The following is an 18915-nucleotide window of genomic DNA, read 5'->3' on the forward strand; positions in this document are numbered from 1 at the left end:
TTCATCAGTGCAGAAACTGCATTTCCTGGTGGCTGTTATTCCCATACAATGGCTGTTGTATAATGATTTATCGTGTTTAATCAGAAATTACAACTTGCTTCTGAATAAAAGGAACAAAGCACACATTACAGGATATTTATGACTAAATCTATTTACTATTTATGAAGAATCTAAAAGCTTAGCAATCTCCTTCAAAGACAAACTGTCAAGTTTGAAAAAACCTCCAGCTGTTTGAGATTTCAAATCCTTAGCAGAAGGACTGATCTAGACCGAGGCATTCTATTTGAGTATCTTTTTTTAAACAAAGCTGTTGAAGACAATTTTCTGTTACATATTGTCTTTACTACAACGCAAGCTGAGAGCTTGGTGGTGTTCCCAGGAGAACTGCTGATGTTGAGATGCTTGAATCCTACAATTCCAGTTTCCACAGTCCTTCTGGCTGTCATTGAGACCAGAGAGATGTGTTGTTGGGAGAGGGAGGCAGGTTTCTGCCTTGAGTTCAGGGACATCCACTGAGTCGCAGGGATGTGCCCTTGTTGAAAGCAGGTTGTTGTCTTATCTGAACACAGAAGAAATTTCTAAGAGGTTCCAAAGGAGACCTGATCTCCTAAAAGTCCTAGATGATTCTGCTAAATGCTAGTTGAGAAGGGATGCCAATTTCTGAGTATCAGCTATGTATCAGATCACATCCCAGGACTTCAGCTTGTGCCATCTCACCCAGTCTTGAAATAACTTGCTTGCAGAAGGTACCGTATCCCTGTGTTGACAGATGAGGCAGTTTAGATGGGAAGATGTTTGTTTCAGAGTTATGCCAGGTCCGACTCCAAAGCCTGTAACTCTGACCCTAGACTGGCTCTCCAGTCAAAGATGCCTCACTTGCTTCCTCTGGGATCAGAAAACTTTTCTCAAGCAATCAAGTTTTTTTTTTTTTTTTCTTTAAGAAAAAAAAATCTATCTTCAAAACTATAAAGTTAGCTAGAAGCTTGGAACTGCACTAGATTCAAAATGCTCATAGCAGTCTTAAAAAGAGGGCTAAGAAAATAATTCTTTGTAATCCTTCCCAATGACATGATAAAGAAAAAAACATTAGGAGCCAAAGTAAGTAGTAGAAAAGAAAAAAAAAAAAACACTAATTTTTGAAAATGGATGAATGTCATGATTAGTTCAGTGTTGTCTACTCACCAACAGAGGTACAGTTCAAATTAGATCCATTTGAACCATATATTTTCCAATTTAAAAAATTGTTCCATAAAAGTAACTTGTTTATTATAGAATTTAGAAAGTACACAGGCTTTTCCTTTCCTGATTATAAGAGCTACTCTAAATACATATCCCCTTGGTTTGAAATGTGTATGTAGAGAGTTGAAGGAAGAATACTTCTGTTTTTTCCCATTGTCACCAACTGTCTAGTAAATATTCCTTTAGAGATGTCCTCTCTGCAGTTTATGTAATTATGTTCACATTTACACGGTGACCTGGGGTCTGACGACGGAGCTTTTTCAGAAAACTAGGTGGTCAGTTTTTCTATAGGTGTAGAATCTTTCTTATGTGAAATCAAACTTTGAGTTTTGAGCTTTCAGGTCAGGATTGACTGTAACCCAGGGACTACTAAGGTGAAGTGGTTGCCTGAACTTTTGCACTGTTCTGAGAGATTACCCTTTGCCATCTGTAGCTTTGGAATTTTTGAGCATAGATTTCTCTAAAGTCTGCAGATACATCCTGCTCCTAAGCTAAGATCTCAAAAGTGTGTAGTCTCTGACAATACTTTCTGCCCTAGTGCTTCTGCATATTATCGTTTCTGCTACTCCTCGGTTGTTAAACCCCAGTTGACATTTTTCTCTGTATAGAGTACATTCCCATAGCCTTCAGAAGAGAATTTGGGAATATTCACAGCTGAATTGTAATTGTTTTTTTTCTGCTCTTCTCCAGGCTTACCCGTCATATAGTAGACCAGTGGTACTTGACTGGGAATAACTGTGCCCTCAGAAAACATTAGGCAATTTCTGGAGATGTCTTTGATGCTCAACATTGGGGTGGAAGTCAAAGATGTTGCTAAACATCCTATGATGCAGTGGACAGCCCACTGCAACAAGAATTGTCCAGGCCCACATGTCAGTAGTGCCATGGTTGAAAAGGCCTGTGGTTTAGCTATACTGGAAAAAAGACCTTCCACAAACACACCATGTATTTACCTACCACTGGGAAGTGGTCCATTGTTTAGAGCATGATTTCTGGGCCCAGATGGCCTGGGCTTATCTCCAAGATCCTCTAGTTATCAGCTGTGTGACTCTGAGAAAATTATTTAAAATCTCTGTACCTCAGTTTCCTTATCTGTAAAAGTAGCCTAATGATGTCTATCACATACAGTCGTGTAATTAAATGAGTTAATACATATTAAGTACACAGAATAGTGGCTGGTGCATGGGAAGAACCCAATATGTGCCACACAGCATGGCTGCCACTACTGCTGCCACTTTATGCATTTGGACTTTATTTAGGATGATCCCTCTGCCCAGAACACCCTCTCCCATATTGCCTCATCCTTTAAGCTATAGTTAGACTTTCCCCTTGCAAATGGCCTCCTTCAGTCCTCTTCACATACCTCTAATACAAGTCAATGTATAGTACCTGGCAAGGAGTAATTTGTTCTCCCTTCTGCTTTTAATTGCAAACTCTTGGAGGAGCTGCAGCTTGCTCTATCTCAGCCTTCCATGCAGAGTCCCTAACAAGAGTAACCACTCCGTAAATTAATAGCAAACTTTTCTTTCTTTTCAGACTTAATATAACCTGTTTAGTAAGCCTCACAGGGCTATTTGTTCAAACACAACAAGCCTGGTTTTAATTGGACATTTGCAATTTCTTTTAATTCCTACAGTAATGGTGGAACCTCCTTAATAGTTGGCACTGAAAGCCAGAAGCTGAGTGACAGTGCAGAGTGTAATGCTGTTTCCTCCCTCAGACACAAGACAGATACTCATCTTCAGCTATGCCAGCCTTCTGGCTTTGGGGAGACATACACCATGAAGTGCCATGTGGAGTTAATAATTCACTCCTCTTTTAAAGCTGTCTATCTTGATTCTCCATTCTGGCCTGAGCTAGATAAGGCAACAAGTGGCTCCTCGCTGCTGCTGATCATCTATGAGTAGAAGAAACCAAAATAAATTTGTATACTGCATTGTAAATCTGAATCTTCTATCATGAGATAACATTTGTTGTTCTCTCTCCTTGGCTTAAAATTAATTTTTTCAGTTCAAAAATATTACAGCTTTCTAATGAAGAAATGCTGAGGTACAAAGGGATCAGAATGGGTTCTAAAACTTCTGTCACTAATACCTTGGATCATTTTCTTCACCTCTCTGAGCCTTACTTTATGCTTCTATGAATGAGGATAATGACACCTACCTCAGTGAGATACCCTGAAGATAAAATAAAATGCTGAATTTGCAAGCACACAATAAAGCAAAACTATAAAATGTTACATAAGGGCAAATTGATTACAATAGTTAATTGATGATGTAATTTTTTAAAATTAGGTATAGTTTTCTTTTTTGCCTATTTTGTCCTTCTGGACACAAATTCATTGATGCTGTTTTATTGAGGAGATTGAGAAGTCAATATATTTTTTTAAATATATAGCTTGTATAGGTTCATAGAAAGAAAGACATGGTTCTTTCTTTCTCAATCCCTTATGTGGCCATTTAACAGCTTGAGTTCTGTCTGGAGTGAGCACCTGAGATACTGAAGGAGGTTTATCTTTAGCTGTACTCAACCCAATTGATAGAACTGGCCTGGAACTGGGATTAAATATCTTTTACTGGCTCTTCTTACTAGCTTTCCATGCTAGTTTTAAACAAAAGCTCTCCCAATATATAAATTGATAGCAGAAACTCCTCTAGCTGATGTAAAATATTATTAACTATTCATGATTCACATAAAACTTCTGATAGCTGAAAAATAGCCATCTTCAGTCCCTTGCCTGTATTGTTTTTTCCTTCTGAAACATTTACAAAGCAACTGCCAGACAATGTTGCCAAGGGCTAACCATGCACAGAAAAAAATAAGACACGTCAATTTTGACTTTTTAGAAAAAGAGAATTTTCCAGCTGACACCAGAATCTCAAAGTTGGCCAATCCAAGTGAAAAGTGCTTGGAAATATTCTGTTTAAGGTTGGGTGAAGCCTCTGTTCATATCCTGGAATATTTAATTTGGCTTTTCTGTTACTGAGGAAACATGGCATGATGAGTGAATATGCACATTACTTCCATTCGGGTGGTGACTAAGGAAACCATTCTCCCTTACATGCAAAGCCTTACTGTAGTCATTCTCCATGTACTGACCACAAACAAACTTGCCATCTTGCCTCCTTTTCAAGAACTAGGTTCAACTATAGAATGAATGAATAGAAAGCATTATAAATAGCTTGTGAAAGGAATTGGGGAAACGTTCTCAACTAAGAGAACATCATTTCTGATCAACTATTTTTGTTAACTCACAGTATATACTGTACACTCTACAATGTAAATGGCTTTTTACTAGAAGCTACAAAAGAAATGGGTCCAAACACTCTTGAGAGACGTATAGACAATTCTTATAAGCAATGGAGAGTATTAAGAACAACGGGAACTCTTCTATAAAGGACATTCTTATCCCTCTTTTTACCTTCTCTAAGTTGTGGCTCAGTGCTATTTAATTTTTGTGATAATGGAAATGTTCTCTAACTTTGTAGTCCAATATGGGAGCTGCTAGCTATATGTGCCTGTTAAGAACTTGAAATGTGATTTGTGCAAGATTATTTAATTCTAATTAATTTAAATAGCCACAAGTATCCAGTGGCTACTGTATGGATTGACAACTATACCTCAGTTGGTGATAGTCATTAAGGAGTAATAACAAATTATTTAGCATTCTATTACATGCCACTGTTTTAAGCATCATGTCATATATATTAACTAATTTAATCCTAATAACTGCCCCATGTGGTAGTTACTAAGATTATACCAATTTTACAGATGAGAAAACTGATGCACAGAGTAGGAAACATAGCCACATCACAATCTGGAGAATGACAAAGTTGGATTTAGAATCCAGGTATATGGGTTCCAGCATCTTTAGTCTTCACCTGGGCACTAGACTGCTTCTCCATAAGATCATGGTTGATTTATTAACAGCAATAGTTATTGAAGACTATCCTGATCATTTTCACTGCCTGATTGCGCAGAAAAGCATAGAAAGCATAAATGAAGATTTAAAAATCATATTCTCTTTGAGGACTTCAGGGCTAAAAAAAATATGTAGACTTCCTTGGCTAAGTGCCTTGAAATGATTGCGTAACATATATCAACACACTTTGCCTACAAAAGGCCAGGCCTTGTGGCCGACTGAGTGCAGAAAAAAGGAATGTTGACCCAGCTTCTTATTGAGTGTTGTCATTGGTGATTCAGCTTTAAACAAAGGTGATGCTGTGTTTTTCTGCTCCAGTAAGAGAGCTCAGCAATTAACTTTAGCTTTATTTAGTCTGCAACACCAGATTGGAGAGTCTCTTGAGAGAGGACCTTGACATAGCTTCTCACAGTACTAGCCTACAGAGGGGTGACTTCTTGGGTACATGGTAGATCCCACTTGTGCAGTAAACCCAAATAACTTCAAAAATCAATTATTTTAATACCATGAAAAACACTTTGCTCTGTAAGTGATCACCATCACATCAAAGCCATATTGCATGTGTTTCTTATCAAGGACAATTTAAAAAATAAAACTGTTTCCCAAACCTGGATGTGCATCAGAATCACTGAGAAGCTTGTTAAATATAGGTGACCTTTTGATGCCCACAAGGTTAGGGGAACAAATGATTTAAATTAGACTGAAGTATAAACTGAAATGTACTTCAGAAGGTTTGTTTTTGGCAAATTTTCTGACATACAAAGGATTTTTAAAAATTGGTCATAGGCATTTCCTTAAATATCTGAGTACTAACAGGTACTAATTTTTAAACCATGATGGTGAAAATGTTGAATGTATTTATGCCTAGAGTTAGGAAATATGTGTTGTGTTATGAAATTAAATGAAAACTAAGTGTGTTTAAATGTGATTTCCCAGATAGCTCATTTGACAATACAGCGAAACTTTGGCTTTAAGGCACCATTGCTCCAAAAATGATCAATACTAAATAGGTTGAAGACAAGACTGGAGATGTATTCATATTTCAAGATGTATTGGAAAATCCTGCAGGTTATTCCAAACAAAAATTAGATGCAGATGGATTGCTTGACATTCTTAAACTTTATTATGTGTGTGGTACAGGAAGACAATGGGTACAAGAGACCAAATAGAAGAATATCAGATGGGAATCTCCAAAATCCTTTCCTAGAGGAAATAGAAACAGAAAATCCAGTTAATTTGAGATGACACCATCACAACACTGATGGTTAACATTTGAATTGCTATTATGCTAAATTCTGATCTAAGTCCTTTACCTTTATTTATTTCTCACTACTACCATATGAGGTGATATTTTGCAGATAAGGAAATTTAGACACAGAGAGATGATCTTTTCTAAAGAATCAGCATTTTCTTGCTTGGCACTAATGATTAAGTTTCACCTACTGATACCTTATTTGATTTTCTTTTCCTGTAAATGGGAATGGGTCAGAACCCCCTATGAATGCTACTCTTCCTGCTGACTTGACCCAGAATAAACTGAGAATTCAATATCCAGGAAGAGACTGGCTTTTCAGTATTGCATCACAGTAGATCACAGTAGATTGCAGTAGGGATCTCTTCTTCATTTGATGTCACTGATGTCTTCCTTAAATAAAACTCCTAGACAAGATTCTAGTGGGCCATGATCTCAAGACATCTTTAGTGCAATTTCCTTAATTATGCTGGAATATTAAGAGGATGTTGCTGGCATGTGATGAGAACTGCCCATGACTAAACTCATGCAAACAGGATAAGGTCTCTTTCATTCAATAAGTTCATTGGTGGGCTGGGTAGCAAAGCTTCCTTAGGACACTTAGAAGGACAGATACTTGCCTCAGACAATCACTTGACTAGATGCCAGTGCAGATGGTCAATTGCAGTTGCATCTCTCACCTGAATAAAAACAACAGCTCAAGTCTCAGTCTGGACTTTGGCAAACCACGGGAAATTAAATGCAAATGAAATTTGCAAGCATGACAAAAATGAGGGCAAGAGGAATTAAGTTCCAAGAACAAAAATGTAGCATTTTTCATGCTAACCCTAGGAGGCCAACTTAATCAAATTTTCAGCTCAGACTGATAATGACCCTGGTGGCCAGTTTCTTTATAGAGCTTTGCTATGGCAAAAGCAGAGAGAAAAGCAGGTGATGAAGGGGTGGGGGAATTAGCTTTTCACATTTTTGTTCCAGGGATTTGCTATTTTTTAATGCTAGCAAATCTTCTGAGTTTAATTACCTTTGCTCATGTTTCCATGACAAACTTGATTACCTTAAGCAGAGGTGAGTCTGCTTATAACCATCTGTATATGAAGACCCATGGCTTGAACTCTGAATGGCTAAACTTCACTCAGGATGACCAGTAGATGTCAAATATGATCATCAATGGATTTCAATGAATTCTGAGAATTAAACATTTCCAGTTCCAGCAGATCACGTTCTTTGTAACAGGAAATATAGTGTTTAATTTTTTAGACCATCAAAAAAAAAAAAAAAAAATCCAAGAGGAAGTGAAATTATATCCAGTGGTCTTTGCAATACCATAAAGAAAAAAAAAAAAAAGTAAGATGCATCTCACTCCACAATGGCCCTGAAGTCAGATTATGTTTCCCTCCTTGAAACCCTGGAGGACCTATCTAATCTTTAGCAAACTGAGGGCCTCTGGAATCAACTTATGAGAACAAGAAATGATGGTGAGATAGATGATGTAGACTGAGATATTTCACCCTATTCCATTCCATTTCAGAAAAAATCATTAGAAAGATCTCTGGCCGCAAGACCTCAGTACAGGTGTCTACTCTGCCACTCATTGATGTGTGTTACCAGGAAGTTAATTCACTGCTCTACGTCAGTTTTCACAACTTTCAATAAGACCTGCCTCAACAGATAGTTGAGTACATTCTACACTTTGCAGCAATAGTGAAAATATGATGAAAATATTAAATTGCTGCAAATGATCATGATAGGCCCTTTGAAGACTGAGATGAATGAGTCTGGCCCTCCAGGGTGGTCCCATATTTAATATAAGTGCAATAAAACCCAGACTTCAAAGTATCAAGGAAGATCTCTGAGAAGTTTTGTTAATTGTTTTTTTGGTAGGATCCCAGCTTCTAAAGGAAACCAAATGTGTTTTCATGAGCTAAAATTAAGGGAATCTGTTCCACTCAGTCATTACTCTATCACTCAAGACATACTGCAGAACTATTATTTGTACTTAAAATGCTCTTCAGCTTGCCAGCCGGCCAGGAGCTACCTGTCGAAGTTAATCACATGTAGTGGTTCATATATCAGGTGGTATGAGCCTATCTGGCCCACAGCAGCTTTGCTGAGTGACTGATAGCCTTCTCTCTCAATTTCACCAAGCCAAAAGACTACTAATGATGCATCAAAAGGCCACGGTAAACTATCTTGAAAATAGAGATTGTTGTACCTACAGAAAAGCTTGCCTGACTTTATTGGCAATCCTAGATATCATGACTTCCAACTCTAAGAGTTTATGATAGACAAAAATGTAAACAAAACAAAAAAGAGAAAAGAAAGCCAATTAAAATAAAACACAGGGCTGGGCACAGTGGCTCATACCTGTAATCCCAGCACTTTGGGAGGCTGAGGTGGGTGGATCACGAGGTCAGGAGTTCGAGACCAGCCTGACCAACATGATGAAACCCCCCTCTCTACTAAAAATACAAAAATTAGCCAGGCGTGGTGGTACATGTCTGTAATCCCAGCTACTTGGGAGACTGAGGCAGGAGAATCACCTGGGAGGCGGACATTGCAGTGAGCCAAGATTGCGCCATTGCACTCCAGGCTGGATGACAGAGTGAGACTCCATCTCAAATAAATAAACAAAATAAAATAAAGTAACACAGATAAGCAGAGACCAACAATGTTATCTTATGTACCCTGACATATGCACAGTCAGCCCTTACAAAAGAGAGCTTTCATATACAGAATCTCATGCGACCTCCATGGTACCTCATCAAGATTAGCTTATTTCCATCTTATTAAAGAGGAAACTGAGGATTGGAACTTATCCACAATCAGAGATCCATTAAGTGATGAAGCTTTTGCTACCCCAAGTATCAGAGCCAGGGTGGGACTTCCAGTCCAGTTTTTCTTATTCTTGGCCAGAGAAAAGGATAGCACATACAAGGTTATACCCAATACTTGGACCAACACTTACAGCAAATGGGGTTGCTGATCCATGTCACGTTTTTCTAAGTGTTGGGTCAGCTCAGGAAGAACAAGCTTTGGAAATGTTATCTCAATCCTCTTTGTGCAAGCTGAGGTCTTCAGAGGTTACTATGAAAGAGGGCAGAGATATAAAGGGAATTGAAAACTAATCTTCAACTTGAAAAAAAAATGAGAATAGTCATGTAGATCATAGAGAGAAATAATGATTACCTTTGATTCCTAGAGAAAGTTAATTTAAAGTGTAATCCAAGTTCCACTGTACAGCCAAAAAAAAAAAAAAAAAATTCTGCAAAGTTGAGATACATCTTTAGTAGATGGAAACGAGTCACAAGGGTCACCTCTCTTGAATATTGGGAAGATGCTCATTCACAATAATTGGGGGAAAGAAAGATTTTGGAGATTAACTGACCTTGGTTTAGGATACACAGTGTTTTTTAAAGGCAAATGATATTTGGTATCATGATAAAAGGCAAAATCTGTCCTGAATGACAGTCTCTAAGGAAATGCACTCAATAGTCAGAAAACCATCAATTCAACTGCTTATGTTTTTGTGTTTACCAAATTAGAATCTGTAACTATTTAAAGCAAGTCCTTAGGATCCATGTCCAATGGAATCTTTCAAGTTCATGTGCACTTTGAAAGTGTAGATTATCTGTGGTCTGTGAAATAAAATAGGCATAAAACTTTGTTGGTTTATAAATGGGTTTAGCACAACAAAAGAAATTAATTACACAAGCCCAGATGTAGCACTGACACCCATTTTTAGGAGCTGTACCTTAGAACTACACCATATTTTTGAAACCCGTGACATCAGGTTTGTACATTGTCTTTTAGGGTGGTCTTTGTGACCTTAGAGGCTTTATCTGGAAGAATATAATTCCACCTACTGAGGCTGTAGACTTATTATTGTTTTCATAATATTTATTATTGCTAATAAATTTTCACTTATAAATGTTTACTGTGCATCTACCGAGTTCTAGGTAATAGGAGCCTTTGGTATGGGAGGTATTGTGCTCCACTCATTCCAAGCACATTTTCTCACAGCCTAGTACTTACTAGCCCTTGTACTTAAAGGCACAAAGACAAAGGATACTCAGTCTTACTACCCTCAGGCTGCTTCTGCATTTCATTCCCTAAAACTATCTGCCTCAAAACCCAATAGCCTCACAGAACTGCTTTCTAGTACCAGAACGTGTCATATTCTCTTGTACTCCAGGTTCTTTGTGTATACTTTCCCCTACCTTGAGTGCCTTTCCTTTTATGGCTGCCTGGAGCCCTTTATCTTTTAAGAGCAGCTCAAGCAAAACATCCTGGGTGATGGCCTCCACCTGTAGCTTGATGGCACTTGGTATATACCTTGAGGAAGAGCCCTTGTCACCTTTGAGTCTATTACTTACCTTAGTCTTCCATCAGATCTGAGCTCCCTGAAGGCATTGTCCCCTCCTGTCCCCCACTCCTAGTCAGTTCATGGATGGCCCGGAGGAGAGGTGCTTGGAAAATATTTCTTTAATTGACCCAATTTAAGGATACTCAGTAAAAAACCTTGACCAGATAGGGCAGTGCAATGCATATATGTAAAGCTTGACATAGTTTTTGTGACTTTGAGGTATGATGTGTACATTTCATTATGCAAGAAATGAGAGAAGCAATAGCCATGTAAACATTCATCCAGTGCTTTAAGTTGAACTCAAGTTGCAGAACCAAGACGGCAGATATTAATTGGATTTTGAAGATATGCTGAGATATCAAACCTTGGTGAGAGAAATGATGGTGTCTCACATACCTCATAGGCAGAGAGAAATATGCCAAAAAGATTTATAGCTGCGTTTATTCCCAAGGTGATTCAGTGTCAAAGGTCAGATAACATATATTCTTTGCTATATTTATAGTGTTTCAAAGTGAATTTTAAGAGGAGGTGGTCTCCAGTTACAGCAGAGATATCACATTGAATGTTAAAGAGGGAGAGTCCCAACATGATACAAAAACTTGCACTGCGCAGTTCCAAAAAGCTTAAAATTGCCAAATAATCCCATTCATTATAAGAAATCAAATATGATTTTTGTAATATTCAATAATGGATGTCAGTAATATAATTCATGTGTTTGGCATTCTCGCAAGGCTTAATTATACTCTCAACGTTTTTTTTTTTAATCAAAATACTATCCTAGGCTGTGAAAATTTACCTCCTAACAAAACTTATTTCCTGACCTGGCCATGGTGATGATGCCAGATTAATTGTGCTTTTCATTTTGTACCTAATTGCATTTCGACATAAATGTCATTAGGTTGATAACACTTTGCAGAGTTTTAAAATTTATAAATATTCATGTAAAGGATGCAGAAAGTATTGATTCTGCAGATGCCTGGCTGAGAGTGGTCATCACATGAGAGTGCTTTTAAACAGAGGCATGTTATGGAATGCATTTTCAAACCAGGCTTAGGTTATGTTCCATCTGAATTTGAACCTACTTCCTTCAAATACCTATAAGCAAATATTTGATTTGCTGTAAACATTATACTAGGCTTTGTTCGGACATGATGCCTGACACTAAGTTTTAATAGCACAGTAGTATGAAAGTTTACTCTTGAATCTGTGATTTTCTTTTTACTGTCTTGTCTCCCTGAAAGCAATCACTTAGAAATGGATTTCAACACATAACATTAAGAGACTTCTTTCATTGACCTTTCAAGTTTACTAGTCTCATTATTGACCTGAACAAGTAAATCACCTGTTCTTTGAATTAATGTAACTTAAACCAACTTATATCCCCAATTATTTTGAAGCAGCTCTACAAAATGTTTATCTTTAATATTTAAAGTCACATTTAAGTTGGTCAGAAAAGGAGACCAAATACAATTATTATTTGCATTTGGAATACCATTGTGGAAACAAAGACGGGATGAAATAGAATAATAAACTAATAAAAGCCCTATGATATTGATATAGGAAACAGACCAGTCCACGTTATTAAGCAATGATTCCCCTCTCATGATGTGACCTCACTGCTTTCTCTCATCAAAATCTTTGAAGTAAGACAGTTCTCACTACAAGTTTGAATTTACTTCTAACCTGTATATCCTAAAAGTATTTTTTAACCAAAAGGTTGACTTAAAATATTTTCATCTGACTCCCTTTAAAACCAAAGGCATCAACTTAGAAAGGAGCAAAAGAGAATTTTTAATGGATTGAGACTAAATCTATCATTTTTACCCAGGGAAAATTCCTTCTTATTTATTCTTAGTCAGTCTCATGTAAAAAGACTATTAAAGTGATGAGCTCCAGTGTTTTGACAAGCACTTGTACTACAAAAAACTTGAAATCTCATTGGAATACAGTTACATATTCACTGGGAGGAAAGAATGCCCTATTTAAAAACTAGGACAGATCATGTTGATAGGGAAAAAGGAAATAACTATGTGAACAATATACCCTAAATTAAAGACCAAGTTGCTGGCCTCCGTCTAAAGTCAACAGAAAATGTCATTACTCTTTGGAAGTACTCTTATCCTGTCTTACAACACTAAATGGATAAAAGAGAGAGAGAGCAAGACATTATTCGTATTCAGAATTCTATTACACAAACAAAGATGGGAAGAAACAGAACAGTTATCTAAGTCCCATGTTATCAATGTAGGAAAGAGAAAGACCAGTCTACATTATTAAGCAATATTTTTCCCCCTCCCGTGGTACGACCTCACTGCTTACTCTCTTGGGATCTCTCTAGAGAGAGGTCTCTCTATTTTATAAGTACAACAGGAGGTTCAGAGAAACTCTAAAGAGAATGTTTTACTCAAAGCCACCACATGACTTTAATAACGTATTCCATATTCTCTACTGTATATTTTCCCATAGTTTGGAATGCCCTGTTCCACATGGATGAGGATGCTTGCCATAGCAAGTGTTGTTTTCCACTGTCTTATAATGTTGCTTAGGCTGAAACAGGGTGATGATAATATTCTTTCAGAGTATATTTTCTTTAGTGAGAGCCTAAAGCAATATAAAAGCCTCTGTGGTGAATCCATTATTATTCTTATGCCACCCCACTCATGTGTTTGGTTCACACATCACACAATACATTATCATTTAATCTATTTATTTGAACACCTTTGGCATTTATTGGTATTCTTGGGTATAACCAGCGTTGACACTAATCTTTAGATCTTTGTGGTCTTTCATTGACCCTTTCTCTGCTTTTGTGTGATGAGTAAAGTTGGTTCAGTGTTTCTCAAAGGCAGAACTATGAGCCACAAATCATCAACATATTATCAATCCCTACCAGTAAACCAATTTATTTTCTGCAGAGAAGGAACCAAGACAATTCAGCCAGTAAACCTATTTATTTTCTGCAGAGAAGGAACCAAGACAATTTTGAGTTAAAGATGGTAAGGTCATTTGTTGCTATTTCAATGGATACTTTTTTAGTGTACACTTCTTTGAAGGTATTTAGTAAAAATAAAGCAGAACAAATATTTCACTAGGTTTGCATTTACTAAGCATCCCCCTTCCCTCCTTGTAGGTTTTCCACATTGCCTTCTAAACCCACAGTAGGAAAGCATACATTGAGAAATACTGTGAAATAGTTTCTCACCACTGGTAGTTTTAAAGTAGAGCATGTGTCAGAATGACCAGCAACAGCTCTCTGCAATTACTGGCTAGCTGTTCAGGAAGACAAATGTGTACATACTCATAAACACATTCTTTAGAAAATTAAGCAGGCATACAACCAATGGCAGCTGGTGGCACTAAGCTTATCAAATAGATCATATTTGAAAATTTATTTCTTCCTATAGATATATTTTCAGGTAATCATGCACAGTTTCCATGGAAACATTTCTAATTCTCATTGGAGACAAGAACACATAAATAAATAAGAATTAGATTGTTTTCTTACCTTTTGGAAAGCAGTCAAAAGCTATACTGTTGGTGGGATAGTGTACCAAGTAACAGACTTTTGTACACTCTTTCTTACTGGTGGTATACAGTCTACAGGAAAAGTAAATATATAGGTATGTATAAAATAAATGTGCACATGATATTATGTTTTATTATTATTATTTTCCTTTTGGGAAAAGGCTGCGATAGAGACCATACACATTATGCCCACACTTTTGGTGGGTTCAGTAGCCTTTGGTAGACCAGGTCACCTCAATTCAGGTACCTCTGAACATGGGAGTACTGGTGCCTCTTGAGTTAAGGGAGTTGGGTTTTACTTGCTTGAGTTGGAACAGCTGAGGGAACCAGCCCAAACATAATTTATTTATCAGCTCAGAGCATTATTTTCTTCTTCTTGCCAGCCCTTTTTTCTCAGCCTAGTCCAGTCATGCTATCCAGCCTGTGTGGTTAGTCCAAGAGGATGAAACAAGTAACATAATGTTGAGAATGTTAGGGATCCAAACAAATGGAGAAGCAAAACAAAACAAGAACCATAACAAATTAACACAGCACAGAAGTGTGTTCTAGCATTTTCTAGGAACCATTATTTGTGTAGAGTTTTGGTGCCCACATCCATTTTCCAGCAGCCTGAGCTTGCTTTCTTTTCTTTTTTTTTAAAATAACATACCTCCTTATGTTGACAGTCCTATTTTATGTAATAAATTTATTTTGTTGAGAACATCACAAGTTGTTATTTATGTATTTTCCTGATTGTAGATGCAAAAATGGTAGCACAAGAAAAACACCATCAGAATACAATTCCATACCTTATTTTGTATTTTAGGTGCAAATTGTTATTCTTCTAACATGTGCTTCACCATACAACGTGTTAATTAGCTTAAACCAGTCTTTTATGTAGTCTATGTCCATTTTCTATCCCAGAGTGAGTTAATTAGTCATACATCTCCACATCCAAAAAAAGGGTTGTCCCTTGCTGTCCACCAGCCTGCCATCTCTAGTTGCTGCTGACCTGCCAGAATAAACTCTCTGTATCTAGCTAAGATCCTTGAAGTATTTCTCTGCACTGCTTGCAGGGCATTAGCTTAGAAAATGGATGGTAGCTTAAAAGAAAGGTAGCTTAGGGCCAGGCCTCTCTTCACTATGCACTGTGATCTTTTACCAAAGAAAGCATGAAAGCCAAAGACAATTTACAGAATATCTTCTGGTTGATACCAGTCCAGGTGAAGAAGGCTGTGGTTCTTATCCACCCATCCCAATAAAGCCATGCTGCCTCTTAGTTAATATTATCCATCCAACTTGAAAAGGATCGTCATGGCCATCAGTAAGCCATAGCCCAAGCACAACCATGGCATTTTGTTTATCTGGCATCTACAAGTTTGCCATGAACATACATCTGCCAAGTGAACTGTAGAAAGTGCAGGGAAACATTGCAAATTCAGGATGCAGGTGGGAGAAACAGTTTGAGGTACCCTTCTTCTTAGACAGGAATATGAGAAGGCATCATCTTGGCCAGATATACAGCTATCCAAATGAGGCCAGGTTCTTTTAAACTTTTAGCAATGGAAGTCTTATTTGCATAACTAAAATTCAGTAAGTAGCTGAGCTACAGCCCTATGCCCTCTGAGCTTGCTGTTTTTCAATCTAAGTGCAGAGACCAGCAAGAATTGGCCCAATTCTGAATATCTAATATGCCAGCAGTGCACAGATACATTGAAATTTTGAGATTTACTTTTTGTTTATTCCACACATAATGGAGTTTTACTTTCATACAATGGACTGTTAGCTAAGGAAGCAAACTAACAGGATAATTGTATTTCTTGAGAAAAAAAATATGGTAGTATAAATGTCTTCCTATATTAAGTCAGCAAGCAAATTCATTTTTATGTAGACATGTAGTTGCAGTGTGGAGTTGGATGAGTAGAAGCATGCATGCACCAGATGGCAAACTGCAGTGATGGAGCAGAGCTGTTAAAAATGAAAACACTAAAGATTGAAATACATTGAGACTAAGTGTTTAGAGCAACAATGAATAAGAGGACATTTCTGTTCCACTATTTACTTTGCAGCTCATAGTATAAACTCTACTTCCTCTCAGACATCCTCCCTCAGAAAATATTGTACAGAATTTGCCTATTGGAGAGACAAATTCCTTTTTCAAGTGCATGAGCTGTTTTTCTTTGTTTTTAGCCAGTCAGCTTAAATTCAGAAAATAATGTCATTTATCTCTGTTACAACAGTTAAGATACTGGAGATAATTTTAGCTATATTTGGCATTAAACAGAATATTATAATGTTACCTAGCATAGCATAGTCATGTTTGTTTTTATTAATTGAATTTTTCACTATTGTTCTTTTCCTATTACATGCATTTTTGCCTTGCTGGGGACTGGTTTTTCAAATGTCATTGCTGTCTATGATGTTACTTTTTCCCTATTAGTGGCTCATTTTGAGATCATTTTAAATGACTATTTGTTTGTATGTTTGTCTTATCTCAAATGTTTTATTTCTTTGAGTTGACTTTGAGTCCTAGATCAGTATCAACACTAAAACTTTGGAAACTATATCTAATGTGGACTCAAATTGAGTTTCCTAGAATAAAATCCTTGTCAATTTCTAGAGCTACACTGTCCAATACAGTAGCCACAGCCACAAGTGTGTGTTTAAATTTAAATGCAATGTAAATAAAGTTTACTTAATTAAAAACTAAGTAAAATAACAAATGTATTTCTTCAGTTGAGTAGCCATATTTGCTTACTCTATTAGACATCACACACACAAAACATGACCATCACTGCAGAAAGTACTATTGGACAGCTTTTGTGCAGATAAGCTCTTTGGATTCTTTTTTGGGACCTTTGAGAGCTGGGTCATCAGAAACCCCAATGTTTGGAGGTACATGAATCTCCTCCTATGGTTTAGCAGATATCTAGTTAAGTTTTCATGGTGTTTTAGGGTGTGTCTACACAATAACAAAAGAGCTAAAGCAATTAAAAACATCTTTCCAACTGGTGGTGAGAAAAAGGCTCTATTTTATTTTATTTTTCTGTATTGTTTACCTTGGCTCCATGTAGACACTTAGAGCAACAACAAAAACCCTATGAAACTTTTTCAAGGAAAGAGATACCAAATGAATTCCAAATGGAATCATTGGAATATAATTTTTGAATTAATCAGATGAGGCCTCTACCTGGGCAGCCTTCTTTGAGCTCAGGTTACTCCTGTTTTCGTAGACAAAACAAGCAATAATACGTTACAGTATGTTTAAAGAATCTCCCACCAAACATCATTATATTCAGCATATACAAACTATATAACCAAATAAGGAAACCAAAAGAGTAATTCCTGCATTGGAATTTTGACATGCCATTCATATTCTAAGAAACAGAGGAGCAAAGAGGAACAAGCGTGGGCTGAAGAGTCAGACCTGGGTTTTAGTCCAACCTCTGCTGTTAACTACATGTGTGGCTTTGGTAATGTTACTTAATCTTGTGAAGCCAAGGTTTCCTCAGTAAAATGAGAATAACAACATCTATTCTATAGATGTACTGTGAGGAGTAAGTGAGATATTCCACACAAAGCATTCCGCGTAATGCCTATTTCAAAGAGTACTTTATGCTAGCATTAGCATTAATGTCAGTGTTAGCATTTTAACAACCAATGTCATACCCAAAAAAAGCCTCAACAAGGATTGCACCTTATCATTAAATAGCAAGAGTAGTAATGTTTTTTGAAAGTTAATAATTCTTAAATAGCATAGTATCGAATTGTCTAAACTCAAAACCTCTAATTTCGTCTTTCTTTCCCTAGTACAATTACTTCCAATTATGTTTTCTGTTTATTGACTTTGAACAGTATCTAGTTAAATTGTGTGTGTGTATACAAAAATAAAGCTGTTATTGGAATATTTGCAAGATAAAGGTTTTATGAAATGCAAATTTGACAAAACAAACTATAATTAAAAGCCACTAATTATAAATATACAGATATATTTAACAACACAGGTATAGGTATAATAGATTAATAGATGCACACATATGTTCATGTAAATTCTTCTTCTTTTTTTTTTTTTTTTTTTTTGAGACAGATTTTTTCTCTTGTTGCCCAGGCTGGAGTGCAATGGCACAATCTCAGCTCACTGCGACCTCTGCCTCCTGGGTTCAAGCGATTCCCCTGCCTCAGCCTCCTGAGTAGCTGGGATTATAGGCAAGCACAACCACGCCTGGCTAATTTTGTATTTTTAGTAGAGATGGGGTTTCTTCATGTTGGTCAGGCTAGTCTCGAACTCCTGACCTCAGGTGATCCACCCACCTTGTCCTCCCAAAGTGCTGGGATTACAGGAGTGAGCCACCGCACCCAGCCGTAAATTCTTCTTTTGAGGATTTAGTTTTATCTACCCTGTGATGTTTAATGTACATTTAACTGCAGCTTTATATCTACTATATCTTAATAAATTATGCTGAAATTTATTTCTAAGCAAAGCTTTTTGCCTCTTCAGGAATGGAAGGACACTGACATTTAGCTGATATAGTATTTTCTAGACATCATATTTTATGATACATTTATGACAAAGTTATTCTCTCTTTTATACATAATTTTATTGAGTTTTAGAAAAGCTCAGTGATTCTTAAAGCC

General features: G+C 36.9%; 1 protein-coding gene across 2 annotated transcripts in view; it reads right to left on the reverse strand.

Annotated features, from left to right (window-relative positions):
* Window positions 1–18915, reverse strand: part of GRM7 (glutamate metabotropic receptor 7) — an 880316-nt gene that overhangs the window by 40413 nt on the left and 820988 nt on the right. Inside the window, exon 10 of one of the 2 annotated variants that reach the window (XM_023218571.1) lies at window positions 14282–14373. The exons of the other annotated variant lie outside the window; for it this stretch is intronic. Within the exon in view, the coding sequence (XP_023074339.1) occupies window positions 14303–14373 (71 nt within the window). The 3' untranslated portion in view covers window positions 14282–14302. The remainder of the gene's footprint in view (window positions 1–14281; window positions 14374–18915) is intronic. 2 annotated transcript variants of the gene reach the window in all.

The sequence above is a fragment of the Piliocolobus tephrosceles genome, chromosome 2 (assembly GCF_002776525.5).
Source record: "Piliocolobus tephrosceles isolate RC106 chromosome 2, ASM277652v3, whole genome shotgun sequence".
Taxonomy (NCBI): Eukaryota; Metazoa; Chordata; class Mammalia; order Primates; family Cercopithecidae; genus Piliocolobus; species Piliocolobus tephrosceles.